The following is a 15,941-nucleotide window of genomic DNA, read 5'->3' on the forward strand; positions in this document are numbered from 1 at the left end:
GATAGCGCAAGTGCCTAATCGTATTATCTAGATTAATGATTAATCTTCTCCATGGCTAGGGGTGCCGAGAACACACATTACAAGGCATGAACTTACATTTTGGTTTTTCACTATTAAACTTATAACAATATAATTTGTATAATTGTACAACATCCATGATAATGCGCATATTTTGTGGATCATTACAAGAGATAATGAAAGTATCATTGGCATAGGCTAATATAGAGAAATGTTCATGGGTGGACATAAGTAACCGTCCAAAAAGTCCAATCCAATTTATTCATGCATAGAAGAAGATGGATTTGTGGTAATGGCATATATGATGGCGCGTAGTGAACGATATTGTCTTATTGATTTGAATGATGTCCAAGAGTTACTTGAATACCCATCAAGAATACACGACGTTGAGGTTTCTTTGTATAACCAATAGATAACCTTGGACATTTTCGGTCAAATTCCAATCTCAACATTGTTGACTCTATAAATCGCCATTACTATTGAGCTTCCACGAGGCATGGTAATTAACTAGTTAGGTCAAAGCTAGAGAGAGATGTAGCTCTAGTTCACGAGGCATGAGCATTTACCATTGAGGTCAAATCTAGAGAGATAAAGGGAGAGGTAGCTTAGGCCAACCCACTATTTGCCTCTCTACAGATGTAGCTTAGTTGAGTTGCAAATTTTGCATCCTTAATAAGGTACCTCTACTTAACCACATTCAAAAAAGACTTGTAACACTTGCACATTAATATGTCACTAGAATCATGTTCTTAATGGTGCCACTCCCTCTATAGAGGCTCCAGAGGGAATTTATGGGTTAGTTAGGGTGGCTTCCTTAACAAACAAGCGACCTCTACCCGACCAAAGCTCCAACGGTAGTTAGCTAGTCATGCCTCTCTAGTTCGAGCTTATGGGTGAATTGGATTGTGGAAATGTTTGCATCCTTAATGATGCTCGCGGTCCATCCTCTACCGTTTTTGTTCCACTATCATACCTTGTTAGCAATGCCATGTTCTGAATCCACATATTGCTTTCACGTGTAAATAGTTAGTTTGCTATACAAAGGATTCTATTTCCCAGTGTTAGCAAAATTCTTATGCTAGTACCTTGTGAACTGCAATATTTATGTATAAATTCTACTCGTGGCTATATGGTACCCTACAAATACAGGTTGAACTTGGATGTCGCAAAGAGAGGGGATCGAGTTACTTCGTGTATCTATAGATATTACAGATGGCTCTGAAAATTTCTCTATTCTTACTTGATGTATATGGTCCTCATAATGGGAGAAAAAGCTTCTATGACTGATCAGTCAGAATTATATAGTGGCTATGTTATTTTCACATATTATGTATACAACTCTTGCTATCAAGCTTATGGACATGGATTTCGGAGGAATTTTGAACTGAAGATTGGCGATTAAACTGGCTCTTCACAACTATATTCGTACTTAATGTATATACATAGCCTTGATCAGTCAGAATATAGGGTTTCTCGCATATATTATTGTGGCTAAGTTTTTTTTCACATATCATGTATAAAACTGTTGCTATTAAGATTATAGCCATGGATTTCACCGGAGATAGGAATGAAGAGTGGCAAAAAACCTCATCCTACCCGGCGTGGAATTAATTTGCGCTTCTTTCGTGAATAATATCATGACTTACACCGGAAATATTTGGCTCTTCAAGGAGACCAGATTGGGTAGCCTGTGCACAATGTATGAAAATAAATAAGAGTTATGAAAACACTTTTGATCGTCATCTATCCTCAGAAACATTCAGTTTGTTTTCAATGGTATTCGACTATAAGGCGACCTTCATAATATTTGCCATGGCCAAAAGGAAGACCGAATTATAATTATGGACAATATATTATCGTTCTCACCTTATATTTGTAAGGGTCCTTTCTACCGCCTGCTCCAACCCTTCCAAGTTTTCGTTGATTTAGTAATCTGTAGAACCAATGAGGGTTTTCAAAATCAATTCTTATCATAAGAACTAATTTGATTGAATCTTGATTAAGGATTTCTCCGGTTGTCCCTCAATGTCTTCTGAGTAATTGAAATTATAGTGAAAGTAGAACAACCTAGTTTCCATCAAATATACTGGACTAGTGCAAACATAACGAGAACTATAGAGATTTAAATATATATGCTGATCTTGAAAAGTAACTATGAATTCAGATTTATAATGTATATAGTCTGAGTATGCACTTACAATCGCAGTGCTTTGCTGGTATCTGGATTGTTTCCTAAGGATTGCCGTATAACTTTTTCATGAATTACTTCTTTCCCAACGAAGTCTAAGACGCGTTTTGCACAACGTTGGATTCTTGTTTCTTTTTGTCGCCGAGAATATAACCTCTGTTTAATAATCTTCTTCTTCTTCTGGAACGAGTTAATGGAGAAGGAGGAAGAGGACTTATCTTTCTTTTTCTTCTTCTTGATTAGCATAGATCTTAGGCGTGGCAAATTGGTTTGTATTACATTACAGCTACTCGTGGAAGGGGCTAGTGCTGAGACCTCTTGATCAAGCTTTCTGATATAATTCGGTTGTACTTTGCTGCATAATTCGGCTTGCCATTCCTGACCATCTCTCACAATAACATTCGATCTGATAAAATCATCATTAATAGTATTGACGTAGTTAATCTTGCTACAACGCTGGCCTGCAGAGATTGCTATTTCTGCCATAGCTGTAGTGGGAATATGTTGCCTTCGTTTCCTTGGAGTTCGTCTTCTTTTGGACATTGTATTTGTTAGCTGTTTAGGACAATTTCGGCATTAAAAAACAATGATAAGTTCATCGCTTTCCGACATCTTTATTTTAATATCTTAAACCTCATTAAAACTTCAGTATCACTTTAATTTATCGACTAGAAATTTACTTAAGATCAGGTTTGTTTCTTTCCCAAATGAAATGGTATTTAGATTGTAAGCTAAATAAAGGTTTATTATGAGGTTCAACGCGAAAGGGAATGGAAATCAGAAAGGGATCAAGTTATGCAAATTACAACACAGCAACATATCCGCACTGTACATTTTGGGGACTTTATGGCATCCGAATCGTTTCAAGGGACAACGCATCAGAAAATCAGAAAAGGATCAAATTATAGAAGTAACACAGTGCCATCGGCTTAAATAATATGCGACTTAATCATCAGTATACTTTCATGGGGTAGAAGCCTGGGAAAAAAGGGAAAAGAAAATTATGAATAGATCAAGTTATGCCATATATATTATATTACCTCACAAGCAATCAAAGCCAGTTGATCGAGTTTGGTAGTTGACGATGATATTCTAGTTCTGAGCATCATGTCAACTCTTGAGATTGAGACAGCTCCATCTTTGTAAAAGCTTCCGTCCTTGGCCGATGCAACATCAGATGTAACACCAGAAATAGTTTCATTAACATCTTGTAGAATTGATCCGCTAGAATCAATACTTCTGCCCTTGGACAGCATATTACTATATGATCTGACAATGGCAGATCGTTTCTTCTTGCTGAAGCAGGAGACATTGCTGGTAGACCTTTCCTTATTGATGGATCTTTCCTCCTGAATGCCGATGGGGAACTTGGAAGAATTTCTGCTTCGACGCTTTGATCTTGTTCTCTTAAGTCCTCTGCAGACACCGCGAGTAAAAGAAATCCTCTTTTAGATCATTTCTATATATAGATACATTGATATCTTTTCCAGACAATGAGCTATATCATATTGAATTAGCGATCCACGCTCACAGAGATTGAGAGACGTTGCACGTTAACGGTATACTTCCATAGCCTCAGCAGGAGCTCATTAATCTATCCATAAGTTAACTCCATTTATACGTCCTTTATTCCTAATGAACTTTCTATGAATCTGGCCTCATCAAAACTGTGTTAGTACCTCCTCTTACACACCCCTAAAGATAGTTCTTTTTGCCTCATCAGAATATTATCAGGGTACCAAATGCAGCTAGAATTGAATCCAACTTGTTAACTTACACAGACAACGTAATTTTAATCAAATCAATATATTAGTCACGTTCTCAAGTCAAGTATGACTTGTAATTTCTATCTAACCAGAGGAGATCAAAGAACGTATATTTATTTGCCCTTGGCTAAATTCTGATATATTTGAACATGATCGATAAAGGGGACTGACTATGAGAGCCATTATAATAGCATTACCGCCACCCCACAGAGAAGCATGAGCTGAGATCGATTCCATCATCATCAATAAGCTGGGAAGATTTGATTGCATTATCTTTAGGATACTTCTTTGCAAGAGAACTCGATATATCACTATCAAGTTCCTGGCCACTGAGCATGGAAGAAACTTCTTGGTCGTACTTAATGGCAGACCTATCATAATTAGCAGCATCCGAGGCGGAGGTTGAATCATCAAAATCTGAATGAGCCTGTTGGATATTTATGCATGCGTTCAGCAATGAATTAAATTGAGCATATTCCGGTGTAGAATCGCGTAAGAATGCTGTAAAGGGATCATCTTTGTCTGCAGAAATGGGTGGGGTCGACGGAAAATTCCTTGCACATGAAGAGATAGAGGTCTCCATAGGTAAGGCGGGATCTGATATGTTATTGATGTGAGAATGGGAAGAGACGTGATATTCCAACAAAGGAGGGGTCTTGATAACCATAGGTGGAGGGGCATGAGCTGCTGAAGTTGCTGGAGATGGCGATGGCGATGGCGATGGAGTATTGTTTCCGCAAAGGGGGAAGAAGGATTTATCAAGGAAAGGGAGCTGGAGGAGGAGGCTGGACTGAACCAGAGGTTCAGAAGGCATGGCGATGGCGAGAGAATTAGGGTTTAACAAGAAGCACTAACAGACGACGAGGAAGATCGAATGGGTTTTTTGGTTCTTTAAGTCTCTCTTTCTCTCTCTCTCTCTCTCTCTCTCTATCTCTCTCTCTCTCTTCCCTTTCTAAAATATTTAAACACCACCGTTGGATTAGGGCCTGTATCCAACGGCGCACATCTCTCTCCTCTTCATCGTGATTCGTTGGCTACATACACTACTTTGCTATGTACCATTGTCCGAAATCTTATTAAAAATATAATTGAGGAGAGGGGGGCGGAGATTCACGCTCTCGAGTCTCAACTCTTTCTTTGTCACCTTATTTATGATATAAGGTTATGGGGTCATCATATCATATTGTATCATGGAGTAAACTTACATGAATTTGTCAAGTAACCCGAGACATGTGTCAAATTCCACTCTTTGTTTATCAAATTATTGTTTCGGTATTGTATCAAACTTTGTTGATCAAACTATCATATTGTATCATGGAGTAACTTACATGAATTTGTCAAGTTACCCGAGACATATGTCAAATTTCCACTCTTGTTTCGATATTGTATCAAACTTTGTTGATCAAACAATCATGTTGTATCACGGAGTAACTCGCATGAATTTGTCGAGTTACCCGATACATGTGTCGAATTCCACTCTTTGTTGATCAAACTATTGTTTCGAATCAAATCGATATTGTATAAAACTTGTTGATCAAACTATCATATTGTATCATGGTTCATGTTACATGAATTTGTCAAGTTACCTTAGAGTCGAGACATATGTCAAATTCCAATCTTTGTTGATAAAACTATTGTTTCGGTATTTTGCTCCCCCCTACTTGATGGTAGAGACATTCAGTCTATGTTGTGCCTTTCTACAATCACAACAAAAGACGTGGTTATGAATCCATGCGACATTGTTTCTTTCTTGAAGTTGCATATCATCCACGTGAGAGTTTGGGCTTTTTTACATTTTTGAGGTTTTATGGACTGTAGTTAAAGAAATTTACCCATGTTTATGACAGCCTTGAGATGTAATGATTTAGGAACCCCTCCAATCATAAATCAATATATTTTAAATTTTAACTAATGCATTCTCATATTTTGAAATATACCAAATATTGATAATTGTTGTTCTTTATTTATTCTAAGTGGTTGTTGAACATAAACTTGACATTATGTTTGCCTCTAGTAAACAATGCATCATAATATGCTTTTACTTTGCTTGCTCTTCGTCAAGAAATAAAACAATTGATCCTTGGTATTGACTTGATAGATCATTTAAGGTCACTTACTTTTCTTGTTGCGTAAAGGGTCAAACTTTTTTGTTTTGGGGTGTTCGCAAGTCCACAATATTAGAATTTCATAGTGCAAAATAAAGATCACCATCTATTCCCTACGCATTCATTATGTCAAACATGTCTAATTTGTATTAACTCGATGATATTTATTCCCTTGGGACACAAATTAAGAATGATATTAGCCTTTAGGCCATGCATTTGAGTTTTTTTAGTCCAAAATTTTATATTCTCATAAATCGTGATCAAAATGATGATTCATGAAGATGTAAAAAACAATTGCCCAAAAAGACACAGAGAGTAAGTGGCTATGTGTAAGAGAAGCACGAGACTCAAGTTGCACATAAGTCGAATATCACTTTATGACAACAACATTGAAGCAATTCTAAATAGAATTTAAATAATTCATCACCATCAAAAGGGGTGGTGATCCTTGTCGATGGCAGTTCGTCAAGAATCAAAACCTCCATTTTATGTAACTCACTTCAAGGGTTGATTGTGCCCAATCGTCTTATTGGTTCACATGCACATTTCACACACACACACACACACACACACACACTCCATTAGATCTTGAGAGTTGGACCTAGGAGGAGGTTGATAGAGGGATGGGGACGATTGGTTTTGTAGTTGCGAATTTGTGCATTTTCTTTTCTTTACTCTTTTATTAAGTGTTTCCCCTTTCACAAACATTCGAGCATCATGGAGAATGGTGCAAACTCAACAATGAGGGTTAGGAAATTAATGAAGATTTTTTCATCAATGTAGCCAGATGGCATGCATTCAATGACATGGGGTGCGTATTTGCGGATAGATGAAGTGGTTTGTGATTTCGGTAGAGTCAGATGCAGAGATGTTGGTTGAAGTGAAGAGTGTGGACCATGCAAATGATGTTCTGAGGTCGCGCCAACAAATGATGTTAGCCTCCTCAAATTGTTATGGACCCTGTAAAAAGACAATGTCAAGAAACCAACTAAACCACATAAGTCACATAAGTTAGTTAGTTTGTTTATAGCAAACATTTCCCAACAATCTGTACAAGGCCCATCCATGTACAATACATACATATATGTATACTATATACTATGTTAGAAGACATCAATCACACCATCGCAGTCATCGGGTTCAGAGCAGACAGAACGTTGGCATTGCAGACCTGGCGAAGCGCAGACACATGATCCTTTTATCAGACGATGACCATGACGACGAAGATGATGATCGTCGATCATCCCCCGCTAAACCTGTTTCTCTAAAACCTTCTCCGTCTCCTCCTTTCCAGCTAAACATCTCGAAGAATAGGAAAAAAACGAAGACCCAGAGGAATGAAACAGCAGGAACACGAAAATCGTCAGAAAGTCAGAGTATTTCATTCGCCACCAGTAAGTAACTCAAACTGTACCCTACTGAAATAATTTTTAATATGCCTTAATTTCAATAGCATTTTTTCTTTCTCTTTTTGGTGGTTTAATCATCTCGAATATGTGTGGATTGAGATTTTGTTTTGGGTTTTGAGTTTTTCTTTCATCCATTTGACATTTTAACTAGCGTAGTTAGGAGGAGCAATACGCAAAGATACCTAAATATAATGTAAAGACCTATCCAGACTGGCTTAAACGTAATGCAAGAGAAATCCTTGTATATTTTTGTGAAAGGCTAAATGGAAATAAGAATTTCAATGACAAATCCTGTATAACTGAAGAGAAATTGTAAAAACTCTTCATTTGTCTGCAAATCCTAACTAACGGACCCTTTTTTTATCCACACATGTCAAGTCATTGTCAGAATGTACATGCTTTTGGAAATTGATTGTTTTGTTCAGTGGTTAGTTTCGTTTGTTGTCATTATTAAGCCAATTGTTAGAATATCTAGTTGGAAGATGCTCTCTATTGGAGTTCAAAATGTGCTTCCAGAACAAAATACTCCAGAAACAATAAAAAACTGGAAAAAAACAAGGCTTGAATTTGGGAGAAATTGGTGCCTCGAAGGTGTATATGATATATGCTGATGCTTCGTATTAGGGTACCATATATCTCCAGATCATATGTTTGAAGTTTTTTTGCAACCTTGGGAAAAATATGCGAGACTTCTGGTTTTGAGGATCCATTTGATTGATACACTATAACCATTTTTATACAGCGGTAACTTAAAAATGGTTTTTATTTGCTAGAGATACAAGATGGGAAGAATCGGTTGCACCCAAAAGATATACAATCATGGGCAAGTAGATATAGTCCTAAGAAGATTTCAGATCTCGCAATCCATAGCAGGAAGGTATACTTTTATGTTTACTTTGTCCTTTCTAAAACTTAAGAAATGCTAAATATAAGGGTATTCATAAATGCTGAACTTCAATAGGTTGCAGATGTTCGGGAATGGCTGGAGGCTAAGCTTCAGAATTCTAAGAAGGTTGCCCTGCATATTTGAGAAGCAAAGAGTTAGGATTAAGTGCATTACATTGGTTGATTCATAATTATCGTCAAAGTTATACACATATTTCTCTCTCTTTCTGCCCCCATAGGGTCAAAGTTGTACAATATGTGAGAATTCCCTCTTATCTATCAGATGAGTGATTTCAATGAGTTTTATTCTGATCTCATAGATGCAGAAACATAATGGTGGTAACGTTCTTGTGCTTTCAGGCCCCAGTGGCTCTGGAAAGACGGTAAGTTTTTAACTATGTTTCTATCTATCCTTGGTGTAGGATTTTATATAGCTTCTGACCTGGTCCTATGGTTTTGAGAACAGGCTTTAGTTCGTGTTCTTGCAGATTTACTTGATGCAGAACTCTGTGAATGGGACCCACCTGTCCCGACTCTTTGGAAGGAGCATTTGCATCATGTAAATTCTGGTACTATAGACAATTTTTTTCTAATATTCCATCATTCTGTTGAGTAGATGAATTGACACATTTTTTTCTTGGTTATTGAGAGCAGACATTTCATACATGTCAAAGATGGACGAGTTCATAGAATTCCTTGGGAAAGTGAAAAAATATCCTTCATTGCCCCTTGTTCAGGTCTCACCTGATGGGAGAAATAAGTCTGTTCATGCTGGAGCTACCTCTGGAATGAAGCCAAAGGTGATACTTATTGATGACTTGCCGGTAGTGAAGGGGAGAGAGTTTGCAAGCAAGCTTTGCCATTGTTTGCACAATTTTGCTGTTTCAGTACAGTTTCCAACAATTGTGATTGTCACGGACTTTTTAGAAACTGTAGAAAATGGCCAGGGAACAAGCTCTGTTACTACAGATGTTCTACAGTCACTGGAAAGTGGAGGTGCTAAGAAGGTATTATCCTAAGAGAAAAACTCTGAAACATCCACCCATGTTTTTCTTTTTTTCTACAATGCCCTATGTTTTTGTCATTTACCAATATGCCATTGTTCAAATCCCTCTTCACCAACTATATGTGCTATATTTTAGCAATTATATTGTAAATTTATCTATTTTTTCTCTCTTTTGGTGGTTGAACAATGGAATCAAGGGAGAATAACAAAAGCATAGGGGCATTTGAAAAATATCCAAATAAAGAGAAACTTGGGGTGTTGTGGAGTTTTTATTACTCCTAATTTCTGAACCTTTCAAAAGTTTAGAGGAAAGTACCATTGTTGCTGTGTTTTGCAGATAACATTTAATCCAATTACAGCTAATGCTATCAGAAAGGTTCTTAACAAAATCATAGTAGCAGAGAAATGCGTTGCATCATCTGCGACATTGTCCTTTATTGCTGAAAGTTGTGGAGGTGATATAAGGCATGCGATACACAGCTTACAATTCCTCTGTCTTGGCCAAAACCCAATTCCATCTACTTGGGATCCAGGGGGAGATACAAATTCATTTCATAACTCTAAACGAAGAAAGGTTTCCACTGACCTTGACAGAAAACATGGTTCACTTGATTTGGAATTTTCTTTATCTTCAAATAAGCACAAACCATTTGGATGCCGGGACAGTGTTCTCACAGTTTTTCATGCATTGGGCAAAGTGCTATACAACAAGAGAGTTACGGAGAACATTAAAGATTCAGGTTTTTTTCATGCTTTTGTCTTTGGTTGGGTTGTATAGTCACCATAACTTTCCACATTAATTTTTGCATTTAATTTTTTTTCTCTAAAAGCATCCCACTATTCCAGTAAGCTTAAGCAGCGTTAAATGATATTTGCTATGGAATTGTCACATTCCATATCAAATGATAACCTTTTGAGCATTGCAATGTGAATGAATTTATCAGCTGAGCTTCCAGAGAAAATCGGCAGGAATAGCTTGGCCATGTTCAAGTTTGATTGGGCGGTATATAATCTTGTATATATGGCAACTTACGACTGATCAAATTGATATCTCCTTATGGAAATACTCGTCAAGCTCACCCAGTTAACCCACAAAGATAATGGCTCACTGGCAGGAATAACTTTCTCTATTCTTTGTTGTTATATCATTTCTCTATGGGAAAACTATGCTCTATAACAAGTGGGTTTGTCATGTTTTTAGTTGGGTTGTGTACAATGATTCTTTGAATGAACTCACAGTTCAAACATGGGAAAGATGTGGTTTGGGGTAAGAAAATGGGGAATCTTTGATCTTCCTTGGCAAAGCTTCTGCTAAGTGTGACCCTTATTTTGCCTGACGTAGAAATACCAAAAGTTGGCAAGTTTTTACTGAACCCATAGACAGGTTTTGGTTTTACATAGAGAAAGGCATGCTACACATTATCTCTGCATTATTCTATTACTTGCTAGTACAGCAACCAGCATTTTTTTTAGGCGGGCGGGCAAGCAGTAAGATGACATGGTTCTCCAATGTAGCTGCTATTCTTAGAGACGACTGGAAGTCGAGAGATAGCGAATCATGCACGGAGGAGGTATACATTCTTATTATAAATATCTGGATGGAGGTTCTTCTACACAAAAAAACTTAAACCCTTGAACATAAACCGAGAGGCAAATTCACACTACCATATCGTCGTTCGTCAACAGGTACAGCTTTACCTGATTGGCCTTGGAGCTGAACCAGATAGTGGTAGGCCCAACATGTCAATTTCCATTCTAGTTCTCCACCCACTTTTGGCTTCGGTTTGCGACTGAAGGGACGAGCGTCGATCTCTTTCTGGAAGGTTAAATCGATGAAAGTGGATCTGCATTCCTTTTCGAGGGTTTATGTTGCTTTTTTTTCTCCTCAAGAGAAGAGATTGGCGGGTCGACTGGCAATAAGGATTTTGATATGCTGTGGGGAACCGATGAAGCGGGTCTGACATAATGAACCGGCTTCTAGGCGGTAAGCCTGGGCGCTCCATGTGAAGTCTCCCCTCTCATCCCTTACAAGTCCTCGGTTTACTTGCTTGTTTGCTCATCAGAGTTTGATTCGCTCTCATCAGTCGAAGGGGGATCTCCGGCACGCACCTTCGCTACTCCTCCGGTCACAAGAGTTAGATTGTGCACAAAATAAAAACTACTTTTTGCGAATTGACCCCCGACGTTGAGTGGCGAATTTGTTCATTTGGATGAAAAGGCTCGCGTGCGGGGAAGGGGAAGGCCATGGTGCATATGGTCTTGTTCGTTCGTTGGCCCATTGTTGGCTGGTTGTTGAGAACATCAGTCAGCCGGCAAGCAAAATTTCAACTGAACCCCCCAATCGCTCATGACTTCGATCAACGAACAGATTTTCTTGTTGTCGGCAATTCAGAAAGTGTTAAGACACCCACATGAGATGATGCGGTGGGTTCAGCGGGGGATGTTTACATTCTGAACCACGAGAAACCAGCCCTTATTGTTGGGACTACGGGACCTTTGGGGTCTTGTGGACCTCTTGCTCAACCCTCTAACGAAGGGGCCAGGGACCTTTTGCTAGCCTCCCCGAGCAAGCAAGCAAGCAAGAAAGTTATCCCGTACGGGAGTTGAACCTGTTTTGTCGACATAAAAAGACGATGTCCTAACCACTAGACAAAAGGGTCTTGGCTTTGAAAACCTGATGAAGACGTGCTTGAATCAACTCTACTCCCAGCCAGATGCTTATGGCAAGAGGTTAAAGCAGTACGATCTGTAGTACCTCCTCTCAATCCTAGGACCTTCAGGTTAACCATTTCCTACTATCTATAGGAGGCATAGTCTTCACAACTCTATATACGGAATTTCTTTCCGGGTTTCAAAGTGCCTAGATGGCCCTGAAGGTCAGGTCTTCAGAGAAGTTTCAGGCAGGCAGGTTACAATGCTTGTTTCTTCCGTGGTCAGAGTTATGCCACAAGAAGCCGCAAGAAGCACAGAGAAAGATGTGGAAAAAGGATGGAGTGAAAGGTTACCCACCCAGTACACGGCAATAATCGAGGTGACAAGTTTCGAACCTATGGCCCTCTGTACCCAAAACAGATGCGCTACCAGACTGCGCTACACCTCGTGCTTGCTTGCTTGCTGCGTGGGCCATCCCGGCAGTAATGGTTGGGGACTGGCGTAAGCTATCGATTAGCACATAAGCCACTTGGTTGGCACCCGATCTCTCATCACTCAATCCCGGAAGGGAAAAGGGCCTAGAAAGAAAGTTTTATGTCCTTGCAGCAAGCAAGTCGCAGCAACGCAATGAAGGCCTTTGCTTTGTTGTCATCTTTCGATCTATACGTTTTGCTCAAAGAACTCCAATGTTTGCTTGCTGCTTTAAGCTTTAGCGAGGTTCATGAAATCTCGAAGAAAGCAGCAAGCAGCTGGGTTCTTTGAATAGTTAACGTCTCACAGGTCATGAGGTGGCTTGAAAGTCAAATAATGTATATGATACTAACAGTACATTTTCCGTGTTCCCACATTGGTAGCTCGACTGTTAACTGCTTCATCCACGATTGGTCTATGGTTTCAATTCCTTCATGCACTTCATGAAGAAGCGCTTCCTCCTCGCGCATAACACATCATTTGGCCGGCATTTACCCAACTTGGAATTAACTTCATCAAGTCAGTACAGTTAACGAAAGGACGCCGGCGCTTCCCTTTGAGATTCCCTCCAGCCACAGGTTCTCCTACGATTACCATGTTATGACTTCACCCCAGTCACTGACCCGACCATGATATGCGCCAAGAAGACCACCAATACCAAAATGGTTCACACTCAATGGTGACATGGAACTCTTTTGTAATGGGTGATCTCTGGTCGATGCTTCGGGCAAACCAATTCCCAGGGTGTGATGGGTGGTGTGTACAGGGCCTGCGTACATATTCACCCCGGCATGCTGATCTGCGATTACTAGCGATTCCAACTTCATGTTCTCGAGTTGCAGAGAACAATCTGAACTGAGGCAATTTTTCTCGATTTGCTCTGCCTTACGGCACTGCTTCCTATTGTAATTGCCATTGTAGCACGTGTGTAGCCCAGCCCATAAGGGCCATGCGGACTTGACATCATCCTCACTGTCCTCCATAGTAGACTACTGGAAGGCTGAAGCAAATCCCGGAGTACCTGTTTCTCCGGAGGGACACTGGTTGCTGCCACCTACCAGAAAAGTGTTGAGTGATGGGGGACTCGGGGGAAGTTCCTTAAGGAGTTGGGGAACCTATAAGGTTAATGACAAAAGTATCTACCTTTTGAGCTCCAGAGTTTCTGGGATGTGAGGTTACACAGCCAAAGTTAGATCTACATTGAGTAGATAGATTGGTGCCCCCTAACCCTGGCTTAAAAAGCAAAATGTGAGCAATTAGAACAACCACAATAGCTTCTGTGGTGCTTATTTTTTCTTGAAGGGACATCAGAAGGTGTGCTTAACGTGTCACAATGTATTTATTTGTTGGCTAGAAATATACGTGTTTTAATCCATACATATTGATGTCATGTGTAACATTATTGGGGGTAAAATCTGAAACCTGTTCCACTATTCTGAAATCCATACAACACTGTTTGACATTCTTACTATGAGAGCTTTAGCAAATTTCCTGATGAGAATGTAACAACGTTTCTTAAACTGATGTTATAATCATGTTTGTCTCCCATTTTTTTGGATCTCTAGTTGCACTTCTGAAAGTGAAATGGTTTGCATTTCAATCACTTGGCAGGTGAAAGCAGCATTGGAATGATCATCAAATGCGACCTTCAAAGACATCCTTTGAACATGGAAGCACCTGAAATAATTTTAGCACAATGTCATGGCGAGGCTGCTAGTTTTGTGTCCTTTCTCCATGAAAATTGTAATCCATTACCCTGACCTACACATCAATTCATAAACTTATGGGAGAAAGGGAATTCCGTCGTAGTTGAACTGATGGAATATTTTTACTTTCATGAACCTTTTTGTCAGTTCTGGAGTTTGTAGATGATGAAGCTATAGAAGATGTTTCGGTCTCCTTGGCATATTTCAGTGATGTAGACTCTCTTTTAAACAAGAGGCTGAGGTTTCGTGATCGTTTGGTTCTCACAAGCTCAGATGATGTTGATCCTGGGCTCGTAGCTGAAGTAGTTGCTGGATCTATAGCTGCACGGAGTGTGTTATTTGCAAACACACACCCAGCAAAGCACAGGTGATTCTAATTTATGTTAAGAGCAAGAAGTGCATGACTCTTTCATCTTTCAATTAAACTTCCATTTAAATGGAATTATACAATGACATAGGTGGCAATCTATTCGAGCTCCAGTGATGCGGCAAGTTGAGAGACTTTTAAATGAAAAGAAGGTTGTGAGATATCGTTCTATCAATTTCCTTAATGAATTTTAGCTTTGTGGCTCTCTCAAACTAATACTTATTTGCTTATATGAATTCAGCATTGAATATTAGTAGGCGTTTAATTACATTTACTTCTCCCCAGCATTTTTTTGGAGACTCATTTGCTATTAAGTGAAGGGCAATCATTTGCTATTATTTATTCTAGGTTGAATTGCGGTTAAAATCTTGGGCTTTTATTATGGAGAGATCAACCATGATGACTAATGCTGTTCAGGCAACTGAATGGGAACCATATTCCAAGCATCTAATAAATAAGACTCAGCCTCCTAGCCTTCTGTCTCTACCATGGAGGGAAGCGTCGGATGTCAAATTTGATGTTTTTGGAGATGATTTTTTTGATCTGTCACTTGTTCCATCCGAGGAGCAAGAACTTACATCTCAAATAGCTTCCATGGACATGAGTAGCGCTTATCATGGAATGGAAACAGCAGAAGCTGGATCTGATGATGAAATAGAGGAATGGTAATGCTAAACTCCAAACTATGTTATTACAAATAAGTGTAAAATATGTTAACTCCAAACTGTGTCATTTGACATTCTCACAACGAATGAATGTGTATATTAAATCAAAGCATTATGGTGAATCAGAGAATAGACCTAAGTTTTCTCAAAGAACAAACAATTTGCCTATTTGTTGAGATTGAACTTGTTTGTGTATGTAGCTACTCATGGTTATTAGTTTTGCTAATGGAAAAGGCTTTTGTGGAGTTGACCTCCCACCCACATCAAATATTAGCTGTTACTGCGAATCTTATGGATGAGCTGTTGATTATGGTTCCAGGATTATGTCTTGCATTTTCAATGCTCTGCTCACATGTCTTATAGGAAGGAGCTTTTGAGACAACATACAGTAGTATAATATTTTAAGTTCCCTTTTTTTGGAAACCTTATTATATAACCTTAAGAAAAGAAAGAACAGGGGATTGTCAATGTTTTGACATTGTTTTGATTGTCCTGATAATAAAGCAAGCCTTACTCCTGATTGGGGAAGACAATTGGATTTAGTTTTACTAAAGGTTTGCTTTTGCTTCCCTTGCCCTTCCCTAAAATTGATCTTTGACGATTTCTGATTTGCTCCTTTGTGAAGTTCCATGTAACAACTTTTGTTATTTATTAGTTTTTTTATACTGATCTCCTCTTGCCAAGGAATCCTTCACAATAATAT

The 15,941-nt window shown here is 38.9% G+C and overlaps 1 protein-coding gene across 1 annotated transcript; it reads left to right on the forward strand.

The window, feature by feature from the left end:
• Positions 1-7,199: 7,199 nt before the first annotated feature.
• On the forward strand, positions 7,200-15,483 carry ATRAD17 (RADIATION SENSITIVE 17). The gene is made up of 11 exons (XM_087319987.1): positions 7,200-7,471; positions 8,260-8,363; positions 8,448-8,498; positions 8,692-8,754; positions 8,838-8,940; positions 9,026-9,378; positions 9,715-10,117; positions 14,112-14,243; positions 14,354-14,573; positions 14,665-14,725; positions 14,922-15,483. Exons 1-11 carry the CDS (start codon positions 7,267-7,269, stop codon positions 15,240-15,242), a joined length of 2,016 nt encoding a protein of 671 aa, XP_087176113.1. The 5' UTR covers positions 7,200-7,266; the 3' UTR covers positions 15,243-15,483.
• Positions 15,484-15,941: the final 458 nt, after the last annotated feature.

Source organism: Azolla caroliniana, unplaced genomic scaffold (assembly GCF_043228905.1).
Source record: "Azolla caroliniana isolate FFs.n. ecotype wild unplaced genomic scaffold, voAzoCaro1.0.p SCAF_5, whole genome shotgun sequence".
NCBI lineage: Eukaryota > Viridiplantae > Streptophyta > Polypodiopsida > Salviniales > Salviniaceae > Azolla > Azolla caroliniana.